The 25402-nt window shown below is 38.7% G+C and overlaps 1 protein-coding gene across 6 annotated transcripts in view; it reads left to right on the top strand.

Moving 5' to 3' along the window:
- Positions 1–25402, top strand: part of LOC114239547 (uncharacterized) — a 131064-nt gene that overhangs the window by 101691 nt on the left and 3971 nt on the right. For 4 of the 6 annotated variants that reach the window (XM_028169799.2, XM_028169789.2, XM_028169781.2 and 1 more), the window contains 9 exons: positions 7101–7224; positions 13871–13958; positions 14948–15671; positions 17739–17948; positions 18767–18880; positions 19752–20056; positions 20578–20731; positions 22135–22491; positions 23672–23816. In XM_028169799.2, the coding sequence (XP_028025600.2) occupies positions 7101–7224; positions 13871–13958; positions 14948–15671; positions 17739–17948; positions 18767–18880; positions 19752–20056; positions 20578–20731; positions 22135–22491; positions 23672–23816 (2221 nt within the window). The remainder of the gene's footprint in view (positions 1–7100; positions 7225–13870; positions 13959–14947; positions 15672–17738; positions 17949–18766; positions 18881–19751; positions 20057–20577; positions 20732–22134; positions 22492–23671; positions 23817–25402) is intronic. The other 2 variants (XM_089735319.1, XM_028169807.2) reach the window with 1 other exon arrangement.

Here is a 25402-nt window from a genome sequence, read left to right as displayed (position 1 = left end):
TGGCTTTACATCCTTATGTTTTACAGAGAAACGCAATTACGTTTTTGTTTATGACTCACAATATCAAAGGGGATAATATAATTATAAAATATTATATAATTATAAATTATAATATATTATGAATATTCGCTAAACAACAAAGCTTTTAACGAAATAACTAACGCTCTACATTAACTTTCAAACTTTCAAATATGTTATAGCATTAGATCAAAAGATGATCTAAAGAAGTTGAGTTCAATTAAAACTCATCAATCATTTAATTAATTTTTTTATGTGTAATTGTAATGTTTTCTAACACTGTGTAAATATTTTTACATAACTTATAAGAGCATCGAGTATTCCTTTAAAATCGTAACCTAATTGAATATGCAATTTCGAAAAGGGCACATCTCTGAAAATGTAAAATGTTCAGGAAATGAAAAAAACTGATTATTTTCTAGAGCAGTGTAAAATTTAAAATATTAACTTTTGAGATATATTTTTGTGTTAATTAGCAATTGAAAATTACTGGAATTATTATAAAATGGGTATAGGTAAGCCTCAAAACTACATGTACAATATGAAAAAACGTATTTGACAAAATATGCGACATGTGCCCTTTTCGAAATTGCATATTCAATTAAACTAGAGGTTCCGCAGTAGTCGAGATTCGACTATAATTAATTGGAATTGTAAGTTTGTACACTATTATGATTGTGTTTTATACTTCTATAATCACAAATTTCGCCAAGGCACACTATAAAAAATATTAATAAAGACAAGCAATATTTAATGTATTCTCAGTTTGACCACAGACGTCAAGAACAAAAGTTTAACAATAAATAGTATGCATGCGTGTGTGCGTCAAATACATGGTATGTAGTGTGTGTAATGTTTTCTTTATTGATTTAATGTATCTTTTATGCATTATTTTAAAAAAATATTAGCATTGTGCACTTCTTCTCTGTATTCTCTATAAGTGTGGAAAATTTCATACTCCTCCGTCCGCGCAATTTTCGTAAAAAGGGATACAAAGTTTTTGCTTCACGTATTAATATATAGATAAGCCAAGAGCCGCCGAAGTATTCAATCTGCGATTAAACTAAATAAGTTGTTTGTGCATTGCTGTCGTTACTTAAAGGGTAATTAGGCGCCGGGGGAGCGGAATAATGGGGGCGTAGCAGTAAAAACTAAAATATAACGATTGAAACATTTCAGTAAGGGGCCCATCTTTTATTGTTAATTGCTAATGAAAACTCGAAATCCGTTTCCGAAGCGTCTGGGTTTTTAATTAATCCGGTTGGTTTATATTTTGTGATCGTTCGGAAATAAAGTCGTTTTCGATTTGAAAATCATTCGAATCGTTGTCAATTGAATACGGATTATGAGATAAATTCATATCAGTAACTATACTGAGACCTTAGAACTTATATCTCAAGGTGGGTGGCGCATTTACGTTGTAGATGTCTATTGGTTCCGGTAACCACTTAATACTAGGTGGGCTATCTAAACAAACATCTAAACAATAAAAAATAATAATAATAGGAAATTGTCTTTTTTTTCTCAATCCCGCGGCCAACTGGTTTTGGATGTTTATCAAAGGGCATAGACGTAAATACCGCCCCTCACTTTGAGACGTGAAGTATGAAGGAAGCGTCCTAAGAAAGACTTGGATGGATTGTGTGAAAGAGGATACGCGAGAGACGTGTGTGAGTGCAGAGATGATGTATAATAGGGCTGAATGGAAAAAGAAGACATGTGCTTGGACCCCACACAGTGAGAAGGGTAAGAAGAAATACCTTGAGCTTTGATGCGTGGAGTTGAATGCTTCAATTGTATATTATAACAGTGTCTCACAAACCGTAAGACTTGATTTCTTTGAGGCAAAAATAGCCAGGAGGCGGTACTTACCGGTGTAGACTCAGATAACGACCTACTACTAATGAAAAATGAATAAAGAGTTTAATAATGAACAGAATAAAATGGAAATAATCAGAAAGTTACTACGTAATAATATCTGGCAGATTGTTTTAGACGAAATACTGAGTATAATTCACTAACCGACTCATAAAATTAATTCCATTCGACTGCTCGTGACTTCAAACTAAGTTCGGGTCTTTCAATTTTATTTTTCTAAAATCTTTCGGAGTTTAATTAATTTGAAAATCGTTGTTGTATACTCCATTTTTTTACAGACTAATTCGTGGAACGATCATAAAACAGAACGATGTTTTTTTGCTTACATTCATTGCGTGGCTAGTTTATGGTTAACTTTTTTATCGGCGGTTGGGTAATTGCGGGCCCGTACGGGTAGGGCCACTGTGCCGACCAATATAACCACGGAGCACTCATTCATTCTGATATAGAATAGGACAGTTATGTAATATAATTGAGACTTCGATCTCATGTCCAAAATTGCTTGGCGAAGAAAAGTAATTTATATAAAATTTGAAGTAATCTATGTGTATTTTCCACAATAGAATATAAATAAATAATCTGGAAGAAATCCACGGAAATCTGGCTCTAAAAATTAGGGATTCGCTATAACCCCCTAACCAGAGACAGATACAACATGGTCATTGAGTCAGTCAATAAATTCGGTCCGCCGATACTTATTCGCACGCTTCGAAAATGGAATTCTAACCGAATGGCCTCCGTCCCAATACGATGTAATCCAATTTGCGACAAGATCCATTTAATGTGTACCTAGTTATTTTTCAGTATTGGCCTCCGTTGTACTTGTAAAAGAAATGACCCTAAGAACGAAAACGAAAAAAAAAAACTGCAAGTAGTTCGTTCTTAAATAACAAATATTCCTGAACTAGTTCACGATTAGCGCTCACTCACCGGTCACTTTAAGCTCGAAACACGAAATCGGTTACTTGTAATGGCCGCAAGGTAAAAGCCAGTCAAATACATTGACATGCCAACAAATTGCGATGGCTCAACGATAACGTGCACCGGTATTATGACCGTAAGAAACCTGGCGTTTAAACATAAGTCAGCGTCGAACGAAAGAACGGGTCGACCGATAGAATCAATACTCGATGCTGTTACTATCGTCTCTGTCACATTACGCTCTATTGATAGGCGTCACTAACACTAATACTGGACTATCAATGATATACAGTATTCGTGTAATTGAAATTTTTATAAATTATCAATATAAAATAACATTAGTTTTCAATACGTAATTTATTTACGGTGGCATGGCGTCTCGTGAGCACGGGTAGATACCACCATATACTTCTGCCGTACGGCGTGGTGGGTACTGTTAATAATGCGTTTCTGTTTCAAAGGTGTGGCAGCCGTTCTGCAATAAAACTGAGACTTAGAACTCATGTCGATAACCACTTAACACTAAAATTCGCATATCTAAGAAATATAATAAAAAAAAAAAAACATTTTACAATTTTCTTGGTCAGTCAGTCGGTCAGTCGTTAGTGATCACAAAAACTGTATTCGAAAAGTCGAAAATTATATATATATAATGACAATAAAAAACCACGATATTATAGCGTTACAGTTAATTATAATTATGTCGATTAAAATGTTTTATATAATCCTAATTTAAAAAAATATATATATGAAAAGCATAAAACGTATCATTTAGAGATAAAGATAGGACCACCATGAGAGTATTATACCCTTTCAAACAAAAAAAAAATACATAATCGTTTCAAAAACCATCCAAACAATAACAGAGAATTCAGAGAAGAAACCAAAATTATACATAAAAACGAATATAAATTTACAAACAGGATAACTCTATAACTCTCATACATAACGTAAGCAAATGTTGCAAACAATTAATAGATGTATCTAATTTTATTGAAAACAGATTATGGTAACACTAAAACTAAATTACAAAAAGAAAACAATTAAAAATGTTAGCGCGCAGACAAACGAGGGTTGAATAAACGAATATTGTAACAGTTGCGTGGGCAAATCGAATTGTACAAAGTTAATTAGGTAGTGTCAGCCCTGAGCAGGGTCTCGCAGACCCTTTATCCGTACGTGCGGTCCCTCAGACCGCTTCGTGATTGTGCTACTAATTATTATTTATACCTCGTTCGTGTTTCCGATCCTACATTCTGAGTATCCACTAAACTTTTACGACCGAACGTGAAGATGGATTTATTCAAATGACCGCGTAAAATGTCGTAACATCTCTAATATACTGTTTCTTAACGTTTCCACGGTCCCAAAACGAGATACCGACGTATTGATTTTTAATTGCGCCTATTAATATCTCCAATGTATTCGCTTAATAAATAAAAATTGTTGTCACCTTGACCTGTGTTATCGTAAACACTTTAAAATGTTCGTGATAATGGTTAGTTAACGAACAGGTAGAATACAAAATTTTGAATGAATCCGTCAGAAAGGATCGTTAGCTATTTGCTCTTTAACCTTCGAAGTTAAAAGGAAATTTGACTTCTAACCGGCCAGCGTCTTACGATTTCCTACCGAGCTCTCGGCAAAAGTTATACATATATATCGACATTTAATCTCAAATTCTTCTTGGCACATTACTCAAAACTCTGATGTCTGTTCTAGGCCATTAGGCGATCTATATATTGTCCGTCGTCAGTTATACCGCATAAAGGAAAAGCAATATGGCCACCCGGATAGGTTATGTATAAACAGGACCGTGGGAGGTATTGACTGAGTATTTATTGTTCCTGGCACGACGTCCACCGGGCTGCCATAAACGCGATTACTAAAACCTGCCATTTATCTAAATCGTTTTAATGACGTATGTTCCTAAGGTTGACTGTATTGTAATTTGGATACTACCCAGATGACAGAGATCGTTCTCGTTTCCCCAAGGACGCGGTCGTTGCCAAATATTCGAGAATTTTCCTAAATTCGACATACACGGCTGGCTGGAGCTTCGAGTTTTGGAAACGATACTGTTATGCGCGAGCCGTGTGAGTGGAACGGAGGTCGCCTGGAGTCATTACGCATGTACGATAGTGGCTCGTCGGAACGCTTTCCTTTTGCGGGCAGCGCGTCGTGACTACAAATTAGTTCCCGCGACGCCGTTCTCTGGAATATTTTCCAAAACGATTCCCTTTAGTGTCTCAATTGAAGCGAGGTGAGCTCATTAAACTCCCTCTCGCATGTCGCGATCCTTTTGTTCTTGACAAGTGAATTGATTTACACCCTATTGTTTGTGAGAATCCTTGCACGCACCTCGTATGTCGTTTCTTCTGAAGGCGCTTGCCTTCGTACATTACTTTTAAAATGCGAATCTGATCAGTATCTGGTCAGTAAAGCGAGCTGTTCGGTGGATGTAAAGTAGCAACTGGACGGGGTCGTCCCCTTGTATTTGCAGTCGACTAGTTGAAGAGAATTGTGCTTCGTTCACAACTTTGCTTCAACCCCTCGTAAGATTCGAACGTTGCCTCCTCAGATCACACCCTCTCAACGCTGCTCCGTATACCCGCAAGCTTCACATGCCAGTCTAAGAATCAATATGTTTGCGGCGGAGCTGTTCCGAATTGGTTACACGTTTATACCGTCGATTACTTACTGGTGGGCGTAAAATGATAGAATATCACATTTATCATTGTGCTAACAGTAATGTGTTTCATTTCATTAACAAACAGTATGTGGGTGTGCTTTTCTAACGAACGAATACGGCTGTTATCGAACTATGAATATTCAATTTTTGATTTGATAGAAATAATTACCGGATTGAGAGAGCAACTATTGTTGTATTTGTGAGAAACCAAAGAAACATTACGAGCCTTTGTGCTGTAATAGACAAATATAAAGAGCTATTGTATAAAAGATTGAGGGAGTCGAGGGTTTTATTTATCCCGACCCCACTTGACGTCGTTTCCTCCTTGTTAGATACAGAAACGTGAAGAGATTATTGTTCGGATATTATGTCTGTCGATTCACATGGAATTTTGTTATTCTTCCAGTAGTTAGATACTATTTTCGCCATCGAAATCTCAGATTCAATACCATCGGCGCTTTAGTTCACAATTTGTGATGCCATTAAGTGCGCGCGTGAGCGAGATAGCAAGAACTAGCTTTATGCGTAGAATGTAAATGGCTTCATTTGGTTATGTTCAGCGTCGTTTAAATGCTCTTTGCATTTATGCAAGCCTGGTTCTTCGAATCTTTGTTCTATAGAGATTCCGTTATTTGTTATTTTTGAGAATCTCAAGAGTTGGGCCTTGAAATAGAATTTTAATGATAACCTAATCGATGTTAGATTACATTTTATTGCTTTGTCTTTTGATCAAAATATATTATTTATACACAAGAGTTCATTGAAATTTGCCACGAATTAATGGAGTATTTGCGAACACAGACATTTTACGTTACGTTAATTTTACGTAAAGTTCATTATTAAAACGAACTGAAATGCTGTTTGTTAATGTTAAAAATGGAGATTAAAAGCTTGTTAGGTACAATACTTACAAACAAAATATAATTTATCAAACCGAAAACATTTGTGGTTGAAGCACTTGAAAACAATCTAAAATATTCAATAAACATGTACCGAATTTGTTAACCATTGAAAACAATGCATTTCGACATCCCGACTGTCATTCGTATTTAATATAAAATTTTAATTTACCGATTGCACGATAGATCAATTAACCCATGCGGACCTCGCGGTTCGGCGTCGAAAACAATTTGCATCGGATTCCATATTTTGTCGTCGATCCCGTTACTGTAAATTATTAAATTTCGCGTATCGTTGGTTGTTCGCGCCGAATACCTCATTATTAAAAGCAACTCATTCGTGTCCAATAAATTATTTAATATTAAACACGTGTTCACTGATGTGGTTTTTATTTCGAGATCTCCGCGTGGGAAGCGCAGGCGGTAAAACTTTATTAATAAATTCGTATTGTTGTTGCGTTTAAAACGTTCGTCTGTTATGTTTATTACTTAGTATGGGGAGCGTATATAAATAATTCGTTGTTGAATTCTCAAAGGAAATTTTAATATGTTTCATAATCTCGAAGATTTAGACTGAATACGCTTCGTTTGTGTAATTTAATTTAAGTGCAAATTGTATATATTGTCTAGACTAATAAACGAGTTGAGAACGTTAGAACAGTTTGTAAGTGATCATTTTGTTTCTATCGCAGGAGACTGCAGAAGTGTGTGTGGGAACGTCAGTCGGCACAATCACTGAGCCGGACTGCCTCGGGCCCTGCGAGCCTGGTACATCGGTCACACTGGAGGGCATCGTCTGGCATGAGACGGAAGGTGGTGAGTTTGTTCTAGCGCACGCCGCACCGCAAACATTCGTTCCTCACGCTTATGCACGCCTGGTACTTTTTGTGCGCTCTGCGATCCTTTCCGACTTCATCTTCATGATTATTTTATTCAAACAAAAGTACATTAAAATACCTACTAAATGACTGACTCAGTCATAAATCGTACAAAATCGATCTAATCTATTTATACCAAAGATAAATTCGATTTTGTAGAACGGAAATCGCCACTTTATTTCACCAAACATTTGGAGCACCACCAAAAACATTTAGTTGCGACATATTGGGAATTTTTTAGAATATGTATTTAACCCCAATTCATACTGAAATGTAATTTTAAAATACATATTTCGCGGGCACCATATACGGCTGTACTGAAGTCTTAAGCAAAATAAACAGCAATAAAAATGAATAATAAAAATTAAAACTATAAAACTGTTTATATTACAAACGACATTCGACGAACATAAAAGCAAACCGAAAACCTACTACTACATATTTTATTTGTTTATCGTTCGTTAAAAGCAATTTTAAAACAGGGGATAATTAAAGCAGTTTCGAAATAATTAAGTCTTCATGAGTCGCTAATATGACACCAGCCACCCACCGGGGACTAGTGGCACCTGCCGGTTCACTGATTGCTACTGATACTGTATATAATTTATTTTTTGTTGTATCGTCGGTTACCCATCCGCCTAATTGATTTTTCATAATGCAGAAGTTCTCATTTGTCTCAACTCTTGTACAATGAATAAATAATTTCGGCCATCTTTATGAAGGGAATCCGAAACAAAAGATTTACATAATTAGGTAAAAATATTTTTACGGTTTAATATCGAGTTTTTATTGTTATTACTTATTATTTCATATTATGTTTCGAATATTCTAGATTTCATGGTCACGGAATGTTATTCGAGTCGACATTTGAATTTAGTGCTACATAGTAAAATATTTGAAACTTCGGAATTAATATAATGCACATAAAAACGTGACACCGTAAAAGTAGTTTTAATTAAGTCCACGACTCGCAAAAACACGAGAATATACTAAAATAAAACAATTCATAAATATTTACATTTATTTAACTCTAATAAAATCGGCCATATCCCATATCCCCTTGCTCCAATTAAACTAGCATAAACAAAAAGAATATAAACATAATCTTGCCGCTCCTTCAACGTATTTAATGGTTTCTGATTAACATTGAATATTCATGGCTTACATAAAACCGGGAGTCAATGGGCCCCGCATAATTATTACTGTGGCGCTCATTACACAGATACCATCGCGAAATTAATAACGGTACATTCTTAATTACAATTTTAACACCTTTATTTTTTCAAACGATACAAAGTAGGTAATCGAATTATTTTTAAAGTTTTTTTTTATCTATCGATGAAAAAGAATTAGATTGGATAATAAGCATAACTTTATAAGCGTACCAAGTGTAAATTTAATTCAATTTTAATTATTTTGATTTAGTAACATAGAAGAACTTTAGCATTCGTGCCATTAAGTACTATTGTGAATGTACCATTTATAGTTTTATCACATTAGAAAGACCAAATTAGGAACAAAAAACATGAAAAATAACCTAATTAAAAACCCACATTTTCACGATATCTCAGATAATACCATAATACTTACTGTACAAGGAATTCTATCCATGCACATCTCCGCTTAATTTCAAATATATAAATATAATTGCAGCCTGTATGTTTTTCACTTATCCTTTAAAGACATAAATACATTTTGCAACTTTAAAAAATAATCAACGCGATCGATTCTAAAAGAGTCAGTTCCAGTTTATTGACGGCCGCCATTTTAAAGCAGTTAAACTTGACGTAATAAAATACTCAACCATCACAATCTAGTTGGGATTAAATAAATAAATTCAATATACTTAAATGTATCTTCATTCCATGATCCTCTTTTTAACACACACACACACACTCACAAATCATTTTCATTATTGGTTACGATTGTATCGGTAATAATTATTGGACGAGTTAATATTTTTCAACACATAATATCGACCTTAATCTAAAGCCTCACGGTTCAAATACGTTTATTCTGTATTGTACTGTTACATAATCATTATTATCTTCCACATTGATCGTGGAATCCATGAGAATTGCTGTCTGTTTTATATAAATGATTCGATTGCAACACTCCGGATGTCGGCCGCTGGACATTCAATGCTTATCGTAGAGATGGGATCGTCCATCATCGGGTCGAATATAAAATAGAACACAATGTAATATGAGAACTCTGTCCCGAACACATTTAGAGTCTCGGCACCCATCACACAATGCCGCTCCCTCGATCCGGCTCGTAATTATTATAAAACACGATAATAAATCACCATCTGCTCGCTTCTGTTGCCACTTTCCAAATTTATCCGCGTGATGGTCCCAGGGGCGCGCGCGGAGACCGGGGTAGGCAATTCACGCCCTTCCTCTTTCGGCTTATTTATTTTCGGCTAATGGCGCCGAGGAGCTTACGGAAATTAAATACTGTTTACAGTGAGACTCCGACCGCGTTATAATTTTATCACGGCCGCGCATGTAAACCGAGTTATATGAAGTTTGGTCGTAAGTACCTCGTCCGGGACGATGCCGACGCCTCTCGGAATTAATTCCTAAAGCTTGGGTATATACAGCGGAGCGGCATGGCGGTATCTTGCGCGGCTGACGTCTAAAAAACCCCTCGGAGACAGGTTTACGATGTTCATTCAGTGTACCGGTACGTGCTAACAATTAAACTCTGTCCACCCGAACCCAACACCTCGGAACCCGCTCCACTAATTAGTGGACGCACATTTATACTGTGCTTCGTAATAATAAACTTTAGTTTTACGTCTCTTTCGTGGATTCAGCGTGTTTTATATACAAAAACAAATATTCCCATCAAAATTTTCGTTGAATTTGAAAGGAGACTGTTAATTTCATAGCCCGAAATGGACTTCATTTGCTTAGAGGACCTTTTAAGAGCGCCAAGTTTGTTTTAGTCGGTCCGTGGGCGTTGAATGGATGTAAATGAAATCACCGGAACTTTGTTTGTCTCGGTGTGAGAAACAATGGAACGTGTGTGTGATGTAAGTACCGATGACAGACACAACGCCCCTACCGTGTTTATCGAACTTGATCGACAAATAACTCGAAGACAATGCGATTACGTTTTGATATTGCCACCAAAACTCGAAAGCGAATACGGGAAACCAGTTAGCGTTATCGAATGAGACAAAGGGTTAGGACAAACCATTAGACTGTTGATTACCCTAATCCAAGCGGTAATTAGCGCCAGTCAAACGAACCTATTTCAGCTCTCTGATCTCCTGGTGTGTTAGTCACCATCTTAATTGAAATCCAAACTAGACACTACGTTAATGATGAAGGATAATTCCAGGCTGTCATTATATAGTCCTAGAACTTTATTTATTAAACAAAAATAAATTGTGTTTACATTTACGGGTGAATGAATGTAGAATCCTTTTAATTAAGATACCAGTTGAAATGCTGGCACGTTATTATGCCAGCTGCCTCATTGTTTGCAGCTAAATATATTTACTTACATTATCAACTCAGACCGTAAAAAGTTTAATACTCGAAGATACACTGCGAATAATAAATTATTCAACGTTCGACCGTTTTAAGGACGTACAATTTTGTTATTAGAAAACAAATGTCATCGTAATTACAGTCGTATGTTACTAACGAGTGAGTTAATGACGGTGGCTGGCCATTAGTGACAGACAGACAAATCGAAGCGATTACACGCGACCAAACAACCGGTGGACCTCTAATTTAACTTTTCCGTGACTGGCGGCCCGTATTAACAATTTAAAAGGGAGTTTGCTCAACCCCTAAATAATAAAAGCGAGCGCGGCAAACGATTTCCTTTTTACACGAAACTCAGCCGTGCTCCGTACGTATCAATTTCTTTGTTAATTCCTGTTCACTTCTGGGCGCCTGGTACTTAAAGTTACCTTGTTATCTTTGTTAGAACAGGTTTCAAATTATTATTTCATTTTGGATTTAATATTTCAGTAGAGCTTAAAAGGTTAGCTAGTAGTGAACTTTGGTTTTATTAAAAAGAAGAAAATAAAACTCCTAAATTAAAGACAAGAGAGAAATTGTTCAAAATTTACATTACAAAAATACGATTCTGAATTTCGTTATAAAATAAAAGAAATTTTTTAATTAATCTTTTCTTGAACGGAAGCGACCAAGTAATCCTATAATAACATTCTGCTTTTTATATTTCTAACGAATAATGAGCACGCGATGTAACCTTAACTTTATCACTTTGGTTTAAGGCTGTTATTCGACTGATTGTCAAATTAATATTATGTCATGGCACAGATCTCGACAATAGCATCGTTCATTTCATGGTAATGGCTTATGGCGGAAAGCTTTATAATAAATATTTTATTGTTCAAATAAATTAACTAACATTGATTATTATTAGTTTCTTCACGTGTGCTTGAGTAACAAGTTTATTTTAGTTAGTAAATAAAATATATTTAGTAATCTTTGAAATCAATTAGATCGACTCCAAATTTATCTACTCATAAATTGCCTTTTAAATTGATCATGTGAAGTTTTTGAATTTACTTTTAAGCGAATCTAAAGATTTAGTATTGAAGTCGATTTAATTGTTTGATAGAATTTTCGTTTTCATTATTGAAATTATTTCTGTAATAGCATTTACGTATTCGTAGTGTCACGTTGTATATCTAATTGTTGTTGGTAATTAGCGAGTAGATACATATTTCTGTAACCTTAGATTGATACAATGTACCGTCCGAATTCATTAATTTAAGCAATGGTGTACGTACATTTTTTTTTAATTTTTTTTTTTGCTTAGTTGATTTTTTTTTCCTACCTAAGCTGGTAGCGTTGAGGCTATTCCAGCGTAACCTTAACTAGTAGGTGAGCTCAAGGTGCTCAAACTTGACGACGTTGCTAACACGAACCCTAGCAAGAGCCGTGCTTCGCAGAATCTACCACCGGATCGGAAACGCGACCCACTGAGAAGATCCGGCGAGAAATTCAGTGGGCTGTGTCTGAGGGTCTTAGTTGAATGGACGAGCTCACCTGGTGTTAAGTGGCTACCGGAGCCCATAGACATCTACAGCGTAATTGCGCCACCCACCTTGATATATGAGCTGTAAGGTCTCAGTATAGATACAACGACTGCCCCGCCCTTCAAGCCGAAACGCATTACTGCTTCACGGCAGAAATAGGCAGGGCGGTGGTACCTACCCGTGCGGACTCACAAGACGTCCTACCGCCAGTACGTATATGCAAATACGTTTCGTACCAAGAAATATAATATACACGAAAAAGATCTATTTGCACACACAGAGTGTAAATAAAACATTTGCATTGTAACTCAAATGTTTATTTTACGTTTACGAGTGCACTATGCGTGTTCGGTTTGTGAAAATATTTTGTGTATATAATAATAACAAAGGAAACGGTCATTACTAAAACTGTAAAACATTCGATACAATGTTGGCATAATACAAAGTCGTTAGCTGCCAAAGCGCCGCGCGGAGCGGTAAAATATTTTGTTCTCGACGACCGCTAAATCGTCTTTTCGCATTAAAAGCGTACAATTTCCAAAAATATTCGAAATTTAAGTTAGTATGCGGAATCATTTAGTATCATACCAGTATTTTTCTCTAATAAATACTGTCAAAAGAGCGTAGTTTAGTTTTTTTTTTTTTTTGTTTAGTTTGCCTTTGTTTTGACTATTATTAACAAAATTAATACATAATTTTATCTTACTTTAAAAGACAGATAATGTAACTGGTACAAAAAAAAAAGCAAAGATGATTATTATTAAAAATATCACATGTTAAACCTTTAAAACACTCTCCTGTAAAATTAGTAAGTTTTGAGATTATACAGTTTTATTGAGAGAAAACGAAATGTTGTTTGGTTCATACGCAAGAATACATAACGAAATGACGCGATTCGAACACACGAGACCCGCAAAATCCCATTTAACCCATTTACAATTTTAAAAGATACCTATTTACAATTCAACGAGGCGGCCGCGCGGGATCGACTCAGCGAAAGGCTCCCAAGGGATTAAAAAGGATCGCTCGAGACCCCGTTTTTATCTCAATTTGTTACCGTTGTTTACGAAAAACATAAGAGGACAAAGAGAGATTAACTCTCCCTGAATTACGCGATCTCTCGGTCTGCATACATTATAAATTCATGACGCTACGTCTAGTTAATACAATAAAAATAACTTCAGAGCTCCTCATAAAAGCAAAAAAAAAAAAATGACTGGAATAGTCGGGGTGAAATTGATTAATTTGATTTGCATAAGTTAACACGACAGCGCGTTCGGCAGGGGCGGCATAAAATGACGCGAACAACGCTTCTAAATATACGACCGAAGTCACGTTCCGGACGCGAGCTACCGCCAGCCGGATTGCGTCCCCGACATGCAAATTCGAAGCCGCCTCACAAATTGGATTTGAACAGTACAAGTCGCGTCGATGCATCAATTTCGTTAAAAACTTATCTCCTTACACACGCCTTAAAACTAATCTAATTCTTGAGTGATTCAACTCGCACGCGAACATTGAAGTTGAACATATTATGTTGTTATTGTTACAGGTGTATTAGTTGTAAACGTGACGTGGCGAGGGAAGACTTACGTGGGAACCCTACTGGATTGCACGCGACACGACTGGGCGCCACCGCGGTGAGTTATGTGATCAGCTAGTAATGTTAACGGAGATAGAATACTAATAATTTCGGAAAAATAATATCTTAAATGAAACGAGAGCCACAATCTTGGTTCGCTTGGGTCACGTATGTCTAAAATGAGTCAGCGGAACGACGTGAACAGAAATACCAAACACTGTTTGAACATTAGGAGCGTGAAACAATGTTAATGATATTTATGGCGTGTGCAGCGCGTTATGGAGAAAATCACTAGTTCATTAACATCGGGCGTCACAAAAACAATATCTTATCTTATCTTATATCTTTAAACGAGCAATTCTTATATACATATATATAATCTGAATCTCGGAAACGGCTCCAACGATTTTCATAAAATTCTGGGGATTTCGGGGGCGATAAATCGATCTAGCTACGATTTGTTTTCAGAAAATGTTGTCTTATTCGTGTTTTCAATAATCAACTCTTCCCGACATCTATTGGCGAATAATAATACTATTTAAAGGCACAACAAGATGGCGTTATCAAAAAAAAAACAGAGAAAAGCTCGGTCATCGGAAGACTTTGTTTGTTTGAACGCGCTAATCTCAGGAACTACTGGTGCGATTTGAAAATTTATTTGAGTGTTAGATAGCCCATTTATTGAGGAAATGCTATAGACTATATAACATCACGCTAAGACCAATACAAGCGGAGCACCAATAAATAATATTTCAAAATCGGGCTTTTTTCCCTTTTGACCGCTTCCGCTGCGTGCGCTGCAGAAATGGTTAAAGTTTCGCTAAAATAATGTATGACAGAATTATTCCCCTTTAAAACATCTAAAAAAAGTCCGCGACAGCATATGTCTATATGTTAAGGTTGGCTCGCAATAACGTTTTTTATGCTAACTAAATTTGTTCTAAAATAAAGCATTATTTGTGAACTATTCCACGCGGACGAAGTCGCGGGCAAAAGCTAGTAACAAATATAATTTCGATGTCGTAATGAGCAAATTAAATTTCTCAGGTTCTGTGATTCTCCAACGGAAGAATTAGATTCGCGTACGCCTAAGGGACGAGCGAAACGTGGTCGCGGGGCGGCGCCCACGGACATGACGAATTTCACAGAAACGCGATCATCAGTCCACAGCAAACTCCGAAACGGGGGAGCGAAAGGCCGAAGAGCTTTGCCGTCACCCACTCCATTCACTCCGCCGAGACCGGATTCGAAAAGAAAAAGAAATTCAGAAGCGGACGAACGACCGCCCACGCCGAAGGCGAAGCGGCCGCCGCCTACGCCGTCGTCGCCGCCGCCCGACCCGATCCTTCTCGAGTGTCCCGAACCGAATTGTTCCAAAAAATACAAACACGCGAACGGTTTGAAATATCACCGATCACACGCACACGGTTCGCCCGATGAGGAAGACAAAGACGAGTCCAGCTCGGAACTGGAAGAGCCTGCCGTGGAACCAGCTTCGCCGGCGTGTCCGCCGTCCGAGCCCGCCACGCCCGCCACCCCGGTCAAATCTCCAACTCCCGCAAAGTCCCCGGAATCGAAGAGCGAAAAGTCTCCAGAAAAGTCGCCGGAGAAGGTGGAGACAAATGCAGAGTCCCCCGCGCAGACGAGATTCCCAGAGGAAATGGCCGCGACGCCAGAGACACCCGCCCCCCCCGAGCGTGCGCACACCCCGCCCGCACCCCCTGCCACGCCGCCTGAGCCTCTACCTTCCTTACAGACTACACAATTTAAGGTAAAACATAATGCTTACTATTCAGTTTTAAGACAGACAACAAAATGAAAAAAAAACGTATGATATAAGAAAAGATTCACATGTCCTTCTTAAAACGAGTCTTGTGGAGAGTATCAAGCGGTAGGCAGCGGCTTGGCTCTGCCCCTGGCATTACTGAAGTCCATGGGCGACGGTAACCACTCACCAACAGGTGGGCCGTATGCTCGTCTGCCTACAAGTGCAATAAAAAAAAGATCAAAAGCAGCGTAAATCTGAAAAGTACATATTCCGTTCTTAATACAACATTTATCAGACGGCACAGTCAAAGCACTCCTCAAAATTATCACTGATAACAGCGCACATACATATATATATTTTACGATGATAGATTAGGCTGTTCTAAGATTTATACCAGTAAATTATTTTGCTTTGTAATCTTTGTACTATTACGTGCACGTTTTATACATGTGTTTATATTTTTTGTTTAGTTTTTGCCTGGAGGATATTGTACGATGCGAAAGTGCAATAAATTAATAATATTTACTGTACTCAAATATATTGGTTTAATTAAATCTAGATATTGATTAGGGTACATATTTTTTGTAATAATACTAGTTACGGAGCACCTTTAATTATTTTCGAGCTTGTTTGGTTGCACGAGCTGACGGCCTATCAGACGTTAAGTGGTTTTCTGTAATGCAGCGGACGGGGAACCGAGGTAAATTACCCCAAATGGGGTAAAATTAAATTTTGGGGGGTAAAAATGAAACTTTTGTGAGTAAAAAGTATATATTGAAGTGAAACTTCTTTAGAATCGTTAAATTTTTAGTTATTGTTTTCTTTTCAAAATTATCATGGGGCTATAATATGAAAGATGCTAAAAAGAAGCGATTTCGTTTTTTTTTTGTTCTCCGCCATAGTGTAATAATATCAACAATATCAACTTACACAAAAATATTTTGGGGTAATAATTAAAAAAGTTCCCCGACCGCTGCTGTAATGAAATGTCTCACGGACATGTTTATCGTAACGTAAATGCCGTCACCCACACTGAGACATGAGGTTTAAGTCTCATTTGTATTATGCAACGGTTGTCTCATTCTGCCAACGGAAACGTATGGCTGCTTCGTGGTAGAAATGGGATGGATGGTAGAACCTACCAGTGGGGGCTTGTATTATACCTAATTGGTATGTGATTATCAACTATCTTTAGATATATGTATGAGCAAAACTGAATTCAATTAGCTGCTTTACTTGTAAATAAAAACTTCGGTGTTTTAAGCTGCTTTCTGACTACGCTATACTATAGTGTCATATAGTATATAGCGTATAACACAACAATAACGCGCACCATACGTTGTTATGGACATGCTCACACTGTACTCATACCCGATCCTGTGAACCGAATGGTAAACAGTCGACGTCGCCCTAAACACGTCATTACGGATCCGCCCGATCCATTAAGGGTGCTTTTAGGTATCTCAAGCAGCAGTCACCGTCCTCGTCGAACGCGTCGTTTGCGACGAAGGGCTCGACGAGTAAATTAACCCATAGACACAGCCCACTGAGTTTCTCGCTGGATCTTCTCAGTGGGTCAGTGGGTCAGTGGGTTTCTGATCCGATGGTAGATTCTGCGAAGCACTGCTCTTGTTAAGGCCAGTGTTAGCAACGCTTCCGGTTGAGCCCCGTGAACTCACCTACTAGCTCGGTGAATCTAGAATAACACCTCGACGTTACTAGAATAGGTAGGTAAAAAAAAAACCCTGTACTGTACTATATATTGTTGGCTAAGTACACGCTGCTATACTATATCTAATATAAAAAAAAAACTAATATTTAAAATAAAAAAAAGACATGCCCATGCCCGCTGAGTTTCTTGCCAATTCTTCTCAGGACGGAGGCTAGTTTTTGTGAATTGGCGGTAGTTCTTTTGACGTTCAACAAGTATGTACTTTCATTTATGTTGAATATTTTTTTTTATTTGATTTGATTTGATTTGATTTGATATGGCACTATAGTATAGCGTAGTCTGAAAAACAGCTTTATGCACAGAGACGATGTATTTGAAACCTCTGAATGGAATTCCAGGTGAAACCTAGATCAGCGTTGATGCCGTCAGAGGATCGTAAGTCGACGGAGTCTCCTCCCGGCGAGTCCCCGGGTAAGCGTCGAGCGCGGCGCTCGCCGACCCCCGGGGTGCGGTCGCCGGCCTACTCAGACATCTCGGACGACGCGGCGCCCCCCGACGGAGCCCCCGACACGGACACCACCCACAGACCCTTCCCCGTCTACCACCAGGTACTGACATCAATCACGTTTTCCATATTTTCAATTTTACGATTTTTTTATAGCTGAATGAGCTCACAGCCCATTTGGTGTTAAGTGGTTACTGGACCCATAGACATATACAACGTAAATGCCGCCACCTACCTTGAGATAAGAGTTCTAAGGTCTCAGTATAGTTACAATGGCTGCCCCACTCTTCAAACCGAAACGCACTACTGCTTCACGGCAGAAATAAGTAGGGTGGTGGTACCCACCCGCGCGGACTTACAAGAGGTCCTACCACCAGTATCGTTCGTTCTTTCGTTCTCCCACGAGAAAGTCGGAAGTGGAGGAACAAATCCTCAAATTTGTGGAAATTATGTTATGTATAAATAAATATGCATGTGCATATAATATGGTGTATGTGTATGTATGTATATATACACATATATATTTCACTGGGTTGGTACATCGCGCGTAATTTGTTTCCAAATGATTCTTGTCCACCTGGTAGAGATCGCTCTTAGCGATAAGACCACCAATTATACTTTTTAAATTTTTTGATGTACAATAAAGAATACTCTCTCCCTCTCTCTTCTCTCTCTCTCTCTCTCTGTCTCATAAGAAAAAAACATCTTTAGCTATTTAAATAGGGTAAACCTAATTAAAATCAATTAAAAATATCGAATTGTTGACCAAATAAAACGGACCTTTAATTACAAAGCGAAATGTCGCTTAAACCAAATAGGGTCTTACCCGTCGACATTTTTCAATTTAAAATGCAAGCCGAAGCCGCGGGCTCAGTTAGTGTTGTCATTAATACGTCGGTTTAATTGAACCTCTCACTACAGTACTACGGTCAGCCGTCGTATCTACCGCCGAGTCACCCGGCGACAGGACCGCCTCCTACCGGGGACAAGAGCAAAGAAGATCCGTCCAAAGGAGATTCTAAGGGAGACCTTAAGGTGCCGACTATTTTCATACTCAGACATTTATTCGTAAATTCAGAAGTTCATTGTAGATGATAATTTTTATCTAAAACATGTAGAACCATTTCGTTTTATTTTATTTAAATTCTAGACAGAGATCAATGACTACGCGTCATTAAAATTGTATAATTAAAACTCCTTTTCCAAGGCAGACTATGCCTAATTACCTCGAAAAAATATATTAAGCTATTGCATATGTTTTATCGCGGGCTTTGAACGCAGCGACCGAATCATGAAATTCCGTAACGAAAATAAAACCTAACACCCCCACTCCGCCTACTATGTAGCTCGCATTCAACACATTCAAACGTTGCACTTGTGTAGTGTTTGTGAAGAAGCGCGCGGCGTGACGTCGCACTGCATGCGTATCATGAAAAGTCTGCCCATCACTCTCTCGCGCGGTCTGGCTTATGACTGTGAAGGGGACAGTTAATGTTTTGCTTTTGTTAATGTTTATAAATATAGCGTGGTCTTATTTTATTATTGTTTTAATATTAAATTATTATTGTCTAATTATAATTGCATAAGTTGATAAAAAATGCTATGCAATAGCTTTACCGCGGCAGTCCCCCAGTGCCACACGTTTTATTTATTCTACAACTATTTCTTCGAAACGTTCAATATTTAATAATACTTCATAGAGTCTATATGACACTCGTGTTAACTACCTCATTTTTTCCTACAATTACTCGAATTCCAAGAACATGTTCATTGATAGGGAGAGGGCGCACGACTTGTATCGGCCAAAAGGTTACAAAATTTAATTTTAATTCATTCATAAATACATCTTAAATTACATATAAATACATTCTATATTCGTTTAAACATCCTCCTCTATATATAACAGGACGGCAAAACCGATAACGGACCGCAAAAGGTGCTTCCGCAACATTTCTACCCGTACAATTACGTACCGAATTTTCCGTACAACGTGGAACCGGGGACGCCTTTGGAAGACAAGAGCAAAGAGACTGACCGATCGAAGACAACGCCCAGCCCTTTGGACAAGAGCAAGCCCAGGGAGGGGAAAGATAACCAGAACAGACCGAACGACAACCATCAGATCCTCAAAGAGAGTATTGAGATGAAGGCGCAGATGGGACCGTACGCGTTCCAGAGGCCTCCGCACGGGAGGGAAGAAGAATTGAGGAGGTGAGAGATTATTTCATAATTGTGGGCTTATTATAGAATTGCATAGGGCACAGTACATACGTATATATATTTTTTTATTGCTTCCTCGGTTGGTCGAGCTCACGGCCCACCTGGTGTTAAATGGTTACCGGAGCCAATAGGCATCTACAACGTAAATGCCGCCACCCACTTTGAGACGAGGTTTAAGGTCTTTTAACTGTGGCTGCCCCGCCCTTCGAATCGAAACGCATTACTGCTTCACGGCCCGTACGGACCTACCCGCATATGTATGTTTGTTCTCAAGCGATTGTTCAGTCTCAGTACTAATGATTTAGAACATGTCACTCGTGATTTGATTACTAACTAGACGAATAATGACTTTATCACATAGTAATAAAGTTTAAATTCGAGGCTATTATTATTGCACGTGTATTCGTGGCGTATCTTATTCAATAGTATCTGAACAAATGTCTGTCTGACGCTGCGACCGTTAGGATCTATGGGTTAAAGTCTGTGCTATAATTAAAAAAAAAAAATTGCAGATATTACATGAGCTTAGAGCAAAGAAGAAAAGACGGTGGGGGCGACTCGAAGCCTCCGAACCAGGGAGCCGGGGTCCCTCCCAGACCGGCGCCGCAGCCTGCGCACAAGTCCTCCGGGAAAGATAAAGACGAAAAACCAAAGGACGACGTTAAAGTGAGTTAAAATTTTATTTTTACTAGAGGTCCCGCAGTAGACGAAATTCGAGTATAATTAATTGGAATTGTAAGTTTGTACACTATTATGATTGTATTTTATACTTCTATAATCACAAATTTCGCCAAGACTACCACTATACAAAATATTAACAAAGACAAACAATGTTTAATCTCAATTTGACAACAGACGTCAAGAACAAAAGTTTGACAATAAATAGTATGCATGCGTGTGTGCGTCAAATACATGGTATGTAGTGTGTGTAATGTTTTCTTTATTGATTTAATGTATCTTTTATGCATTATTTTAAAAAAATATTAGCATTGTGTGTGCACTTCTTCTCTGTATTCTCTATAAGTGTGGAAAATTTCATACTCCTCCGTCCGGGCAATTTTCATAAAATGGGATACAAAGTTTTTGCTTCACGTATTAAGATATAGATATCGGCCCTTAGGGATATGACCAGCTCAAGTCCTGATGATGGGTCCAGCCCTTAGTGTCACTAATGGCATTGACATCGCTTTGTGAGTTCCATCAGTCACATAAGTCATGACAAGAAACAAAAACAAATAAGAATGTCGTGCCAGTTTGTGGGGGGCTTTGAATAAGTACTGCCAGAAAGAGTTCTAATCAAAATTAAAGAGAGAGTTGACGAATTAGGTGATTACAGACAATAAGTTACTAATGGAGGAAAAAAGCGCTTGTCTTTTATTTCAGTTTCATTACTTATGACGTCATTCGAGTCTAAAAAGATGAGCTAATTATAGAATATATACACGAATACAAAACTATTAGTTACTAATGACACATTATGCGGTATGGTTGCTGTCAAAAATGTTATCAGATTTTATATATTAATTAAACATTTCGCAGAGATACTGATTGAATAATCTTTTCAATTTAATTAGCATTCTTTATAACTAATTCGTTTTTAGATTAGTTTATTATTATCATTGTTTTTTCCTACCTAAGCTGATAGCCTTGAGAGGCTATGTCAGAGTAACCGGGCGAGTAAGTGAGCTCACGGGGCTCAAACCGGGAATGTTACCAACACTGGCCCTAACAATAGCAGTGCTTCGCAGAATCTACCACCGGATCGCAAACGCGACCCACTGAGAAGATTCGGCGCGAAACTCAGTGGGCTGTATCTATGGATTAATTTATTCGCCGAGCCCTTCGTCGCAAGCGACGGGTTCGGCGAGGACGGTACTTGAGATACCTAAAAGCACCCTTAATGGATCGGGAGGATCCGTAATGACGTGTTTAGGGCGACGTCGACTGTTTACCATTCGCTCGATTGTTATCATGTAGCAATAACATACAAATTTTAATAATACCTTGTGGTAGAATTTCACATCTTTTCAATATTGTGAGTGTAAAAACGATATCATATTAATTCGCAGGTGAAGCAGGAAGGTCAGAAGCCGACGACGGAAACGCAAGGGCCGCCGCCCCCGCCCACGTCGCAGTACTACCTGCCGCCCTACATGCAGGGCGGGTACGGCGCCCTGCAGTTCGAGCCGGTGTACCGCGGGCCGCTGTCCCCCATGCTGGTGGGCGGGTACGGCGCCGGCTGGAGCGTGCCGCGGTACCCGGCGCCCGAGGACCTGTCCCGCCCCGCGCCGCCCAAACTGGACCTGCTGCCCCCCGCACACGCGCCCTACGCCTACCCGCCCCACGCCGGCCATCCGCCCCACGCGCCCCACGCCTCCCACGCGCCCCATACGCCGCACGCGCAACACAAAATCCACGAGCTGCAGGTCGGTTTGCTAACTAGAGTTATCAACTTAATATATAACTAACTAAATTTGAACATTTTGACAGTCTTTGCAAGTAAATAGTTTATAGTTGTGTAAAAATTGTAATTAATTATTTATGTAAACGAGCGGTCAGATCGTTGCCAACGCTAAGGGGCCATCCATAAAGTACGTCACACGAATTTTAGGACTTTTGAACCCCTCCCCCCCTCCTTGTCACAGGTTGTCACATTTTTATAACCCCCCCCTCCTGATGTGACGTCACACATTTTTTTAATTTATGTATGTATTTAAAAATAATCGAGAGAAAACAGCTATTTTCATTTTTTACTTATTTTTATTAAATAATAATCTAATAAAATCAACATAAAGTCCAACATTTCATAAAACCGAAAAAACAAACGACTAGTTAGAAAATAATAAACGATTAATTATATTAATTAAATATGAAAAACTTAATTATCGAGTGTCCATGGACTTTGGATCCACTCTTTTATTAAATTTTAACATGTGACGTCACAAAAGTATTGACCCCCCCATGCCCCTTGTCACACGATGTCACACTTCGGTGATACCCCCCCTCCCCATTAACGTGTGACGTACTTTATGGATGGCCCCTAACTTGAACGCTATCCACATTAAGTCAAAGTCTTAGTTGCAATGTTTGTCGTACCCGCACACGGGCTCGGTGCCGTATAGAGTATGTATGTGGTTATATGCAGTGCCGAACTACAAATGAAGCCTTTTTCAAACGAGCCTTGTGGAAAGTATTAAGCGATAGGTAGCGGCTTGGCTCTGCTCCTGGCATTGCTGACGTCTTGCATGAGCAACGCTAACCACTTACCATCAGGCGGGCCGTATGCTCGTCTGCCTTTTTTATTTTTTTTATTTGTGTAGATGGGCGGACGAGCTCACAGCCCACCTGGTGTTAAGTGGTTACTGGAGCCCATAGACATTTACAACGTAAATGCGCCACCCACCTTGAGATATAAGTTCTAAGGTCTCAAGTATAGTTAGTTACAACGGCTGCCCCACCCTTCAAACCGAAACGCATTACTGCTTCACGGCAGAAACAAGCAGGGTGGTGGTTCTCCGCGCGGACTCATAAGAGGTCCTACCACCAGGGCTATAAAAAAAAGCTAATATTTAAGGTCGGTGGTTAATCTGTGACGTGTACGTACAGGAGCACGCGAAGTCTCCGTCGGGGAAGCCCCGCGCCGACGCCCCCAAGGAGGGCGCGCGCTCGCCCCCGCCGCAGCGGCACGTGCACACGCACCACCACACGCACGTCGGGCTCGGCTACCCGCTCTACCCGCCGCCGTATCCCGGTCGGTGCAATACTTATATACTCTAACATTCTAGGTATACTCCGGCCGCGAAGCAGGAACAATTTCGTACGTTAAGGCATCGTCCAACGCAAACAACAAACGCAAACAGAATGCGTACTTAGCGCGCGTCAGAGCGTTAAACTGACGGCGCGCTATGACGCCGAGATGTATTGTACTACCTTGGTGATATACTGTCAAATAGAGCGCCAGCGCTATAAGTACGCAGCGCTCTGTCGCGGCTTTAGGACGCTTTGACGTCAGGCGTTGTAATTTTTTACAAATTTCATTTAGCGTCCAAGTGAATGTGTATTAGAATACTGGATAATGCCTGAAAAATTGATAGAAATAGTTAGAAAATACTCATGCTTATACAATGCCACATCTGAATCACTCGACATCTTAATACTTTTAAATTTTCACACTGCTATCGAAAGGCACTATGATTTGGCGAATGCGTTGCGTCAAGGAGCGTTAGGCTCATCTGGTCAATTTGTGTGACATGAAAAGAGCGCGACGTTAAAACGCAGCGCTAAGTACGCGTTCTGTTTGACGAAGCCTTTAACCTGTTATTATTACCTGTCTTTGTCACTCCCGCGTAAATATAATGAGTCTCGCTCGCACAGATGCAATGACCGCCGTCCTCAGGGATTGTAAACCTTTTATCTGAGACGGTAAAGTTTGTTCTTGTTTGCATGTTGGCATGTTGTGAAAGAGGGTCAAAACTCAATACCAATCGTACGTGGTCGATGAGATAGCAAAAGCAGTTGGTGTGAAGGTATTGAGATTACCCCCATACCACTGCGAATTGAATCTGATCGAAATAGTGTGGGCAGGCGTCAGGTGCATCTGGCCCGGAAAAATACAACATTTAAGATGGCGGATGTTAAAAAGTTGTTTAAGGAGGTTTTAGGCAATATTTCAGCAGAAAAATGGTAGAATTGCACCAGTCACGTAAAAAAAAGGAATATAGAAATTAGGTAGACTAGATGATCATTTAGGTTAGAAGTTAGGAAATTAAATTAGACAAAACTGTTGATACTTTTATAATAAATGATTGGCGATGCGTCGTCGGAAAGTAGTAACTCCGATACAGAGGAATCGGATTGTGATTTTTGAAATTTTTTTTTTTTATTTCTGCCTATTTAGTAATTGTAACTCGATTTTTATACCTGTTATAATATAAAATCTTAATAAATAATTTATTGTAATAACAATAATTTATTTAATAAGTTACTAAATTGTTTTTCTTGTTCAAACATTTTATGTAAACTGCACTTAATACAAAAACGTTTGTGACCAGTGTCAGTAGGTAAAGAGGTCATTGTACTATATTCAATACGAGGGTAATAATATGTTAATTTTCAATTGAGAACTGTTTTGTATTGCACTATTCATAAAAATAAAATGTTTCATTTTAACATTTTTAAAAAATTTACGAAAAAAATGATTAATTTAGGTAATATGAGGGTAATATGTTAATTCTCAACTGAAGTGTGTTTGGAATTCCACGGTTCTTAAAATTATACGAATTATTGGTTTAAATTTGTCGATACGATAGGCAGGGACTTGGCTGTGCCCCTGGCGTT

This window comes from Bombyx mandarina, chromosome 19 (genome assembly GCF_030267445.1).
Source record: "Bombyx mandarina strain Sakado chromosome 19, ASM3026744v2".
In the NCBI taxonomy this organism is placed as follows: domain Eukaryota; kingdom Metazoa; phylum Arthropoda; class Insecta; order Lepidoptera; family Bombycidae; genus Bombyx; species Bombyx mandarina.
The sequence above is the reverse complement of the archived record's forward strand: the minus strand, read 5'-3'. Positions and strand labels throughout refer to the sequence as shown.